Source organism: Tiliqua scincoides, chromosome 3, assembly GCF_035046505.1.
Source record: "Tiliqua scincoides isolate rTilSci1 chromosome 3, rTilSci1.hap2, whole genome shotgun sequence".
Taxonomy (NCBI): Eukaryota; Metazoa; Chordata; class Lepidosauria; order Squamata; family Scincidae; genus Tiliqua; species Tiliqua scincoides.
In genome coordinates, this window is record NC_089823.1 from 41,194,556 (window position 1) to 41,206,394 (window position 11,839).

General features: G+C 40.4%; 1 protein-coding gene across 1 annotated transcript; it reads left to right on the forward strand.

The window, feature by feature from the left end:
* Window positions 1-1,262: 1,262 nt before the first annotated feature.
* Window positions 1,263-11,279, forward strand: ABHD10 (abhydrolase domain containing 10, depalmitoylase). The gene is made up of 5 exons (XM_066621838.1): window positions 1,263-1,400; window positions 7,792-7,975; window positions 8,166-8,277; window positions 8,799-8,936; window positions 9,977-11,279. Exons 1-5 carry the CDS (start codon window positions 1,307-1,309, stop codon window positions 10,313-10,315), a joined length of 867 nt encoding a protein of 288 aa, XP_066477935.1. The 5' UTR covers window positions 1,263-1,306; the 3' UTR covers window positions 10,316-11,279.
* The last annotated feature ends 560 nt before the right edge of the window (window positions 11,280-11,839 follow it).

Below are 11,839 nucleotides of genomic sequence, written 5' to 3' on the forward strand. Positions count from 1 at the left end.
TATACTAATAGAATCTCCATATCTCTGTTACCTGGGGTCCTTCTGAGGTCTCCCAGGAAGGATACCTACAATCAGTAGATGCCCCCACTTAACTGTTTGATGGACTTCTCATGTTCCTTCTTGCAGCCGCTTATATTCTTGCAACACAAAGCTCTTCCCTAAATTCTCCTTGTCTACTTGCTGTTTGTTTGCTCCTGAGGCAGCAGGAGTCATTCCTTATTTACCCTTCTCTGGAAGAAAAAGGAAGAAGGGATTATCCTGCTTCCCAGCCCTTTACCCTTTTGGTAGTTTCAGCACATACTAAAGTTCATGATGGGGTCTCTAAAATGTCTAATGACAGAATACATTTCATTCAATTTGTTTTATAATATACTCTCACTTCAGCAGGAAGGAAGGAAGGCAGTTGGTTGCAAAACCCCCAGGAACGGCTAGTTTCTGGACAGTTCATGTATTAACAGATAAGGATTAGTAGCTGAAAACAGAGATTTGAAAGAACAGCAACTATATTAATTAAAAACATTCTACTAATATGAGGGGTACAATTTATGGAAATGGGCTGCCAAGGGGTATGCAGGTAGAAAAAATGTTGGGAACCACCAACAAAATTGTTGGGTCTAGATCAATGGTTCCCAACCTTTTTAGCACAGAGACCCACTTTTTAAAAATGACACTCTATCGGGACCCACCTAGGTTTACCAGAAGTACTTCTAGAAAGAAATATTTAATTTAATACAATTAATGTATTTATGTATAAGTAATAGTAACCAGAAAAAAGACACTGAAACAAATGTCCCTATAGGTACATGCACTTGCAGACCGCAGGAGCTGAGCTCCTTGCAGGGTGGTTAGCAGCTATCTTGCAAACTGCAGGAGCTGAGCTCTTTGCTGGGTAATCAGCAGCTACAGCATCTGATTTTTCAGCAGCCTTGGAGCTTGAGACAATTAGTCACCTGATCTTTCCATCACCCTTTGGCGACCCACCCAAAATCAGGTTGCGATCCACAGTTTGGGAACCATGGGTCTAGATTTTTCCATTCTTTCCTATGGCCCTTCTGGTTGCTTTCTTGTCACCAGAGGGGGGAAAGAGGCGTCTTTAAAGGAAACCCGGAAGTTCCCTTTAGAGACCCTGGAATTGTGAGTCTAGGACATAACGGAAAGTCTGTGTCACTCTACGCAGGGCCATAGAGTTAAGAGCCACAGAGCCGAGGCTTTCGCGCTCTATGGTTGGAGGGGCGCATGCGCACTTGTCGCCGCGCAGGCTCCTCGGAGCGGGCTGCGGGAAGGGGGTGTGTCGCGCTCTCGGGACATGGCTGGAGCGGCGAGAGCGCTGTGGCGGCGGGGGCTGCGCCGGGGCCCGGTCGTCGCCTGCGGGACGGGGCCGGGCTTCCCTCTGCTGCTGGGTGAGTGCCGGCGGAGGGGGGGCTCCCGGCCTGACGCGGCTCCGCGGTCCTGAGGGGGGTGGCGGCGGCGGCGGCGGCGGCGGCGGGGGGGGGGGCCGTCCCGCTCCTGCCCTCGCCCTCCGCGGAGCCCCGGCCGTGGCTGCGCCGCCGTCTCGTAGCAGGGCTGGGGGAGGCCCCTCAAAGACCACCCTGGACCGCCTCCTGCCTTTCAGAGCGCAGCAGAATCTTCTTTGTGTGTGTGTGTACATGTGTGTGTATCTATCTATCTCTATTAGGTAATCTATATCTATTAGATTAGATATCTATATGTATATATTTTATTTAGAACATGGAACATTTTCCTTACCTATGTGTGTGTGTATATATATACATGTTCCAGGTTCTGAAGAAAACATATACACAGACAGACAAGTATATGTACGTGTTTTCTTTAGAACCTGGAATATTGTGTGTACACACACACACACACACACACACACACACACACACACACACACACACACACAAGCAAAATGTTCCAGGTTCTAAAGAAAATGCATACATATACCTATCTATGTGGGTGGCTATACATTTTCTTTAGAACCTGGAACATTTTGCTTGTGTGTGTGTGTGTGTACGTACCAGACACACGCGCCCCTACCTATCTACCCCATCTTTCCTCTGCTGGAGCAGATGCCCAAGGCGGCTTAGCATTTCAGACTTTCAACAAAAATGAGCAAACACAAATACCAGAGTATTTGTAAAACAAAAACTGTATTTTTCATTGAAACAGTTGACATTTAGAATTTAATGTTGCCTGGTTTATATTTTTGTTTTCCATTAGCTGTGTGTTTGAGAATAATTACTCCTCCCCCCCCCCCAATACATAGAACTGTCTGTGGTGTATCCAGTATTAAATGGTTAATCTTAACCTGAGAAATGACTATCCATTCCACACAATAAAGCAGAGCAGTCTCTTGCCTTAGTGCAATGTCACTTCTTTTGTATTTCAGAACAGGGCATTTGAAATTAGAAACTTTGAAAACAGTTTCATATCCTTAGGATAAGTTTTTTTTAAATGAAAAAGCCACAGTGTGGTTATTTTGTGATACTGGAGGCAACTCTGGTAGTTGACAGGTTCAATAGTACATTGCTTGTTAAGCTGTTACCTGTGTTGATGAGTGAAAAGGTATCAACTGCATTGCTTGTCAAAAGAAGTCTCTATGCAGTGCAGTCCTAGGCAGTTTTATTCTAAGAAAATTTGGTTCTTTGGTAGGGCTTTCTCCTACATACAGTGCATAAGGATGCAGCCTTAGTACCTGAGGTGGAAAAATAAGGCAGAGCCTGTGAAAATAGTTCCCTGCTAGGGCTGGGAGGGGAGTATGGATAGAATGCCTCAGGTCCAAGTGAATCCATAGCCCACATATTGTTGGAATAAGTACATAGCATGGACTCTTAGTCCATTTTTTGCATCAAAAGAGAAAATCCATGTTCTGTTGCCTGTAATTTTTTCCTTGGATTCTGTGGGCTATTTTTATCTTTCAGTACACTAGTGTGCATGAAAGAGTTGAAATGTGGCAATCCACCTCAGGACAGAATTGATCATTACTGATTTGCTTTCGTGTTTGTTTTTTAGTGACTGTGTAACTATGCTAAAGGTTCTAAACTAACTTCTGTGCCAGCCGTGCACAGATCTAATTATGTGTCTGTACTCGCATAGTATATGCATTACAAAGATACATGAGTGAGTTGTCTTTAGTTTTGTTGCTAAGTTTATGAATGTGTTGGTTGGAGAAGAATAAAGCATTAGTAGGCATCTGGTAACCACTGACTTGTCTTTTTGGTTTCTGTTTTGCTCCTGTATTTAACAAGGTAATTCTCTTGTCTGTGCCAGACAAAAAAAACCTGGAAGTCACATGTTAGAATTGCAGAAAGGGAAGACAGTAACTAAACCAAAGGCATGTTAAAACAAGGGTTTTGACTGTATCCAGGTACAGTGGGGACCACTCAGGTTTTCAAGTGTAGGAATTCTGTAGCAAAAAATGCCCTGGCCAGCCAGACTGCCAATGGTAATGGATGCAAAGCATTTGATGATCACAGTGATGATCATCTGCTGATCACAGTGGTGAGGCCACTCATGACAAAGAAGGCAGTTCCTCATTTGGGGGGGGCGGGGGGGAGGACATGATTTGCTCCTTTTGAAGGTATATCGGCATAGAGTCAAACACAAACTCCTGCAGTTCTAAGATGCTGCCTTGTGTCTCCGTAACCCAGGGGTTTTAAGGGTCGTGGATTAAAGCATTTCTAAAAGCATGTTTTTTTTCCTCAAATCATCATGTCTGGGCAAGCAAATGAGTAAACATTTCTGTGGGCAAGTAAGTTTTGCAAGGCCCCTTCTTGAAAACTGTTTGCTACAGGACAAACAACTTTTTAAGCACCTGTTAACAGTCACCACCAACCCACTCCCCTCCTTCAAGTCTTCTGGCATGAGTAAAGAGCTTGGGAGAGACAGGTCTCCTCTCATTTACCCTGCTGATAAGAGAGGGTAATAAATGGTTCCATTTCTCAGAAGGGACAGCAGTTTTTACCTTCTCTGAACTGCAGCATAAATGAAAGCTATGAGAAAAGGCTCTGAGTGCTTCTGGGCATCCTGCTCATTAGAAGAACAGATGCACTTTTTCCTGGTAAGTGGATTTGTGGAGTCCTGCTTGGGGATAATTGCACTGAAACAATAACATGACCTAAAAAGTCGGGATGCAAGACCAGGCCATGTGTTGTGTGATAGCAAGTGTGCATTTTCCATTGTACATTCTCATGTTGGCCCATAACAGCTTGGCGTATTGTTTGTATCATATGCATATCGTAAAAGTCTCCTTTCTAATAGAATTTTAGAGATGTATTGGCTCTTAGATCTACTGAGCCCTTCAACATTGGCAGATTCTTATGATGTTCCCGATCTGTCTCATCAGTTGGGCCTGAAAAGGCCTGTTTTGCTTTTCCATTGCCATATTTTAGAAAGCCAGGAATCTGCAATGTGGTCTGGCTGCCAGCTGATTGCTAGTTCATTTAGTTCAGCTATCCAGGGTGCACCACGAGGAGGCAAACTAGCATCACACCCTATACATAAGCCCATGTATTATATGCCATACGCTAAATAAATGTAAAAGTCTGTGTGTGTGTGTATACATAACAAGTTACAATTTTACAATCCATTGTGGAAAGGTAACATACATCAATAGTAACCATGTTGTAATTGTATAGAACTCATTAACTGAATAGTTTAGTCCAGCAATACCATTGTTGTATACCAATATTGGAATTATAGCATGTGGTCTGTTGGCAGAATGGTTAGCATACATTAAAGAGTTTCTTAGGCTTCAGCTTTTTTCCCTTAACACAGCTGTTCAATCTATTCTATAGTGTTCCAGTATACCTCAGGGCACTTTCCAATATGTTCACAGTTGTAACATCTTCTGTTTAATTCTTCCATTGAACTATATAATGTACAGATGCTTTTGAGGAATGAAATTGGGCAAAGTAGGTCTATATTAAAAGAATGGTATCACAGCATAACAACTAGCTTGGATACCTTCTTAGTATGCTTGTGTATACCTGAGTAATTGAGTTACTATATTTTAAAAATAATTTTATTATCAACAATACAACCTACTTGTTCTTAATTGCTACTGAATTTTAATTAAAATATTTTAACTACTGTACATGTTTTTAGAATGCTGAGTCCTGAAAGCTATCTGAATGAGAAAACGCATTTTAGAAATCCCTAAAATGTTTTTATTTTTTGGTGAAATACATTGTGAAAATATACTTATAGTTTATATAATGTAGGGATAATTTTGTTTTTATTTTTCACATTTTTATATCACCCCTTCTCCATTGAGCTGGGGGTGATGTATATAGCTTTTACCTTTTGTCCTCACAACAACCCTGTGGGGTAAGTGAAGCTGAGAGTTTGTGACAAAGGTGCTGACTAGAATTTACATAAAGGATCCTTATGTAAAGAATTTATGTAAATGAAACATTGTTCTGCAAGTTAATTCTAATTATATAAAAAAATTATGATTTGGAAAGTGAACTAAAATCAGAACTAATAAATACATGGATCTTTATATTACAGTAGGTTTTGAATAAGTCTTGCAGTAGAACAGCCAATAACTCAATTCAGGCATATGAACAGACTGTAGTTTGTTGTGAGAACAAGCGGTGGCAAGCCTTAAGCTTATGTATGCTCCCTGTCCTCTTCCTTTATGTTTAAGGAAAAGGATAGAAACTTATGTTTCTGTATTTGCTATATACGTAGTTTGCTATTTTGTCAAAATGCAGGGAAATAGTTGTCATGTCTAAATTGAGCCAATGTTAGTGAAATGAATCAAATGGTTAAGCAGCCAACATCACTTTACTAGTGTTTCCTGACAATATGTTTCAGAAGACTATAAAAGTATAAATGCATGTAGATTATATATAATAGAGTTCAGACTCTATATCAGGGGTGTCCAAACTTTTTGGCAGGAGGGCCACATCATCTCTCTTACACTGTGTTGGGTCCGGGAAACAAAAGAATTAATCTACATTTCAAATTTGAATAAATTTACATAAATGAATTTATTAGAGATGGAACTTATATGAATGAATGAAGGTCTTGCAATAGCTCAAGGCCTATAAAAGGCCTTGCACAAAGCAAGGCCAGCCTTTCCTTTGCTGCCACTGCTGCATTACAGATGTGATACAGCAAGCAGTGGAGGAAGCCCTCATCCCACAGCTCATGCGAGAGGTCGAAGAGTTGGTCGTCATGCTGAGAGCAGTTGCATTAGGCCAGTGCTGGCTCCAGCAAGTTTCCGGAGGGCCAGAGTCTCATTGGAGACTGGAGGCTCCCTAAGGGCCAGATTGGGAGTCTTTGAGGGCCACAAGTGGCCCCAGGGCCGGGGTTTCGGCACCCCTGTTCTATATAAAAGTTAATGGACTATATTCATAGACTATTCAGGGAAGCTCAGAATCAGTGGCATAGTTAATGATTGTGTAGCCTGATGCAGAGCTCAAAATGATTCTCCAGAAGTGACATCACGCCTGGGCTTTTTATAAAGTGAAAATTAGGGGGAAACCTGCTTCCTCCCCCCAGCAACTCACCACCAACTTGCCTTGCCTCCGCCCCCCCCAAGCCAGTGGCATAGCTAAGGCATCTATCTGCTACCTGGGGTCAAAGAAGATTCTGTAGCCCCTCTCCACAAAATCAGATTTAATTAAGTAAATAAATAAAAAGTGTGCTCCTTATTGGTTAGAGACACTGTGCTGGGGTGAAGAGGAATTATCTCCCTGCTAAATATAAGAGGAGCACCATTTGAAAAACTGTCTCTTTACCCAGTTAGCAGGACTAACTGTATTATAATGCATGGAAATGAGAGCTGACTCATATTAACACCTTACTGGTTCCATGCTGTATTGTAAAAACATTTCATTGGCTCTCAGAACAATAGTCTCATAGGTCAGTGTTGAGTTAAAGAAATCCACTTTTTGTTTCTTTAGGCAAGAGGTCACCAAGCAAGTCTCTTTCCGGCCCGCAGCCAACCTCTTGTTCCCCGAAAGCCTCTGGCCCACTCAACTGAACATGACCAGAACTGTGCTCTGATTGTGTCTGGAGGGTGTTCTGAGGACCAGAGAGGTTGAATGAATGAGCCCATTCATTCATTTATCCACTCATCTAAGTTCCATCTCTTATTTATTTAAATTTTATAACTAAATTTTTTTTCTGGCCATCCACACCATGCAAGATATTTGATGCGGCCCTCCGGCCAAAAAGTTTGGAGACCCCTGCTTTAGGCAGTTGTGTTTTTGTTTTCTGGCCATAACTTTTGAAAGAATAGATATTCTAACATGGTTTGTTTCATTACATTCTTCATTAAATTACCTTTCCATTGATAAATAACACGATAGTATTTGTACATACCAAAATTTTCACAATTTTGGCCACTAGTGTCAAGCTCAACTTGTTGCCCCCCTAAAGTTTGTGGCCTGGTGGAGTTGCTACCTCTTGCACTTCCTTAGCTATGTCACTGTTCAGAATATGGAGCACTCTTGACTGATTTCTTATGAACAGAGTCAGTGCAAGCTGCAGCACCAATACTATGAAAATGCACACAAAGTGATCAGGGCTTTGCTTTCCCCAATCCTACCTGCTACTGCCACTTTCCATGCCTCTATCCTGCATGCATTTCCAAATTTATATAGGAATGGAAAGGCATCCATGAAAATGGCACCTCAAAGCTCCTCAGGTCTCAGTAGCACAGCATCTTGTCCCTGCAGCCATGGAAAAGATGCTATGAACATCTTTCCTAGCAAGGGGAAGGTCAACAGAATATATATATATATATAAAGAGCTCAGAAATGTGTTTTTCTTTAGGTTGCAGACAGAAATCATCGCCTAGTTTCCTTAACCGGACAGATAATCCGAAACTGGCTTATTATAAGATAAAAGGCAAGAATCCCGGAGTTGTCTTCCTCCCAGGTCTCTTTTCAAATATGAATGGTGAGAAGGCAAGTGCGCTTGAAGACTTCTGCAAATCAGTCGGTCATGCATTTGTAAGGTATGTTTTAAGGTGATTTGCTAGAGCTTAATCAGCACCTCTCAAAAGATTACTGTTGTAAGTTTAAGACAGTTTACGCAGTTTATGCGGAAATGCTTATTTTACTAATATCTAGTTTACTAGCTAAAATTATTTTAGTCATTGTTTATTTTATTATTGGTAACTTTTCTTATTTATACTAATTTCACAGGTTTGATTACAGAGGTTGTGGCAGTTCAGAAGGCACTATTAAAGAGTGTACACTGGGGAAATGGCGGAAGGATGTTCTTGCAGTACTAGATGAACTCACAACAGGACCACAGGTGTTGTCTTTGTCTTTAAGCTCTCATACTTATTTCTTATCCTACAACCCTTTTTTATGAATAAAAATGGTTAAATATTTCATCACTGGCAGAGTACTATTGATCTGCAAAACACTTTTGTAAGAATAGGTCTGCTGGTTGGTCAAAGCGTATTGTGCAACTGTTTTCTACACAATTGTGTAAAATTCTGTTTCTAAATGGCTGTTTTGAAAGTACTGCAAGAAAGCATGATATAAACTCCAAAAGCAATATAAATAAATCAAATACAGCAATACATTCCAGGGATCTGAACCATCTGGAAATTGTCATTACTTGAAATATTATTGCATTTACAAAATGTTCAGAGACTCCATTTCATATAGAAGTTATCACTGTGACTGCAGATACGCTTATCAGGTCAACTGGCTTGGATTCTCCTGCCTTATACCATTATATCCCTTCTAGCATGTTTTGTTTATGGTAAATGTTTGTGGAATTGCTAGGGCACAGAAGCATTTAAGTAATATTGATTTTATGTTAAGATTTTAGTTGGTGCCAGTATGGGTGGATGGCTGATGCTCCATGCTGCAATTGCCCGTCCTGAAATAGTGGCTGCACTGGTTGGAGTAGCTGCAGCTCCAGACCATCTTGTGTCAACTTTTCAGCAGCTTCCTGTAGAGGTAAGGAGAGAATTCGATTCCTGATCAACAGCAAGCATTTTCTTTACAGCTTGTCTGTGTGACTGTACATTTAAGAAGTAGCATTCTGTGAAGTCTTTAGATGAAGGATCACTATGGAATGTTCTTGCTTTACAAGCTTTTTGAGGCTTTTTGAGAGTATTCTAATGTAGATACCTTCAGTAGTTGTAACTTTTCTGTTTTATAAACAAGCCTGTGGTGACAGGCAGGTTGTACATGGAAGAGTGACCTATGATTGGAGTTGCAACGTTTGCCTGCTCTGTGCAAGATCTCCCACACAACTTTTCCAAGTTGTTAGGGAGTGGGGTGGTGGTGGTAGTCTGGTTTTGCTTTCTCTCAGCTATGAGATTGCATTCCCATTTTCCATGACCATTGCAGCACAGTGGCAGATGTTCAGATAAGAGTTTTTCATGGTTCAAATCCTTAAGCTGTCTGTCTCTCAAGAGGTCTACTTCATAATGTGATGTTAAAGAGACAAAATTCAGGGAAGGGGCTTTTGAATATATTGCAAATAGTACTGTGCAACTCAGTAATGTCCTTATGAAATGCATGTGCATTCTCCATCTTTCAGATTATCAAAAGCTTACTGTTGGGTGAGTTTTACCTGGTCTTGTATACTTAACCCTGAAGTCTTTCTCAGGCTGCAATCCTAACTACACTTTCCTGAGAGTAAGCCCCATTAAATAAAATAGGACTACTTCAGAGTAGACCTGGTTAGGATTGTGCCGTCAGTCTTAAGAAGAGTTCTGTTGGATCAAGCCAAGGGCCCATCTAGTCCAGCCTCCTGTATCTTGAAGTGACCTACCACTGTGCTTCAGGGCATCTTCCTTCTTTGTAGACAAACCTCATAATGCGTAGACAAATGCATTATGATGATTTTTATTTAGCACTGCAGGCAGTTTAAAACTGTTAACAAATTTTTTTTGTTATCCTTTGAACAAGTTTTGTAAAGTTGGCTAATGGTATTTCCATATTTCAAGTGTCTCATTGAGATTGAGAAATTGGCCTGCTTAACTTTCTAGGTAAAAAAAGAGATAGAAGAAAAAGGTGAATGGAAGCTGCCAACAAAACACAATGAAGAAGGATTTTACTGCGTGCCCTATGAAATCATACAGGAAGCAGAATATCACTGTGTTTTAGGTAGTCCTCTTCCCATAAAGTGTCCTGTGAGACTTATTCATGGCCTAAAAGATGAAGAAATCCCTTGGCAGGTTTCCATGAAGATCGCTGAGCGTGTCGTCAGCACAGATGTGGATATTATTCTCCGCAAAGATGGTCAACATCGAATGAAAGAGCAGGATGATATCAAACTTATTGTATACACTGTTGAAGACTTGATTGACAAGTTGACTTCGGCATGAATTGCATTCTGACATGAATGGTAGAAAAAAACCATTTCAAAAAGTGACCTGTCGGCTAGAAGGACCTGAAGCTTTACAGTTGTTTCCTTACCTCCTTCTTTGTGTTTTTGTAAATACAGCTGTGTTCTTAATGCTGCATTTGCACAGATGATAGACATTAGGAAAATGCTGCTCTTGGAACCTCTTCTACCCCACACAAATCACCTGTGATCCTTTATGCAATATGCCGTTCCTACACTTTTATACCTTGGTAAATTTGTGCCAACACTTTTTATTATCTTGTAATACAGTGTGAGTTTTCATCCTCTTTTTTTACACCTTTAAAATAAATATGCATTATAGTATTCTTCCATTTGAGTTGTGAAATGTAGCTTATCAATTCAAACTCACAAAACATGTATTTGAAATATCCATGTGGTACTTCTGATATTAATGAAGAGTTAAAGGTTTGCTTAAATGTTACTGTGAAAGCATGTTCCATCTTGGATTTTTAAAAATTGGTTTAAATTGCTGATGAGCTTCCTACCCAGGTGTTATAGGTCTCTGGAACTGTTGCTTGTCATTCTGTGGCTTAGCTTGATGACAACCAGGGCATAAGCACAAGTTGCATGTAAACAGAACATAGTTTCCAATCCAGATTGCAACTCCTTCTTATAAACTTCTGCTGGTTATTTGCCAAAGAAGATCATATTTGTAAAAGGGAATTGTGAAACTTTCATAAGTGGATAAGTTCAACCATTTTGTGATAGATCTTTATTTAGACTTTAAAACCAAATGTTAAATCCATGTATGTGAAAATAAGATTTCTAGGTCATGCAATTAAATGTTCAAATACTCTGTTACTTATGGTCCATAGCTATTGCAGAACACATGATGATCCTTAAAGGGGCATGTTCTTTGCATGGGTGAATTCTGAAGATATGCATTATGAAAATTATAAATTATAAGCCATATTACTTTGCAATTTGAGTAAGCTCTCTTTTCCAGTGATAACTCATACCAGATGTCAGATTCTTTTTTTAGAGAAAAATCTCTACGTGCTGTTCCTCTAGTGGCTCTTTTGTAATTGGGACTCCAGTGACGTGCCTTTTGGATTCTCAGCACTTAGTATTTCACATCTCAAGGGAACAGGCTGTCTTTAATTGTAAGGTAGCAAATTTGATTTAACTGCTTTGAGCAACGTGACACAGCATGTCTACACAAGCCTAGGTGACCTGAGCGTGAACCTGAAGAACAACAGAAGCACAGGGTAGTGTTGATCTCCTGGATCACTGCATTGTGTAGAAACTTTTGAAAGAGCAACAGGACTCATTTCCATGTAATGAATTCTGGGCAGTAAATATTAAGTGGTAAAAACTTATGATATTGCCTCTATCCTGTGGTTTCCTGGGGAGTGTTGTGTTAATGTGAATAGTGTAGTTGGCAAAACCTCTAATTGAAACAGTCTTGCAGTTGAACTATACACTGCAGAAAACAGATGCTAATTTGCCTCTCTTGTTACGCTTTGTGTTACCATTTCTTCTT

Excerpts from the sequence above, each read along its gene's own strand:
- ABHD10 (XM_066621838.1), top strand. The coding sequence starts at position 1,307 with ATGGCTGGAGCGGCGAGAGCGCTGTGGCGGCGGGGGCTGCGCCGGGGC. Across the intron at positions 8,278-8,798 it reads AACTCACAACAGGACCACAG|ATTTTAGTTGGTGCCAGTAT; the intron begins GTGTTGTCTTTG and ends TTTTATGTTAAG. Across the intron at positions 8,937-9,976 it reads TTCAGCAGCTTCCTGTAGAG|GTAAAAAAAGAGATAGAAGA; the intron begins GTAAGGAGAGAA and ends TTAACTTTCTAG.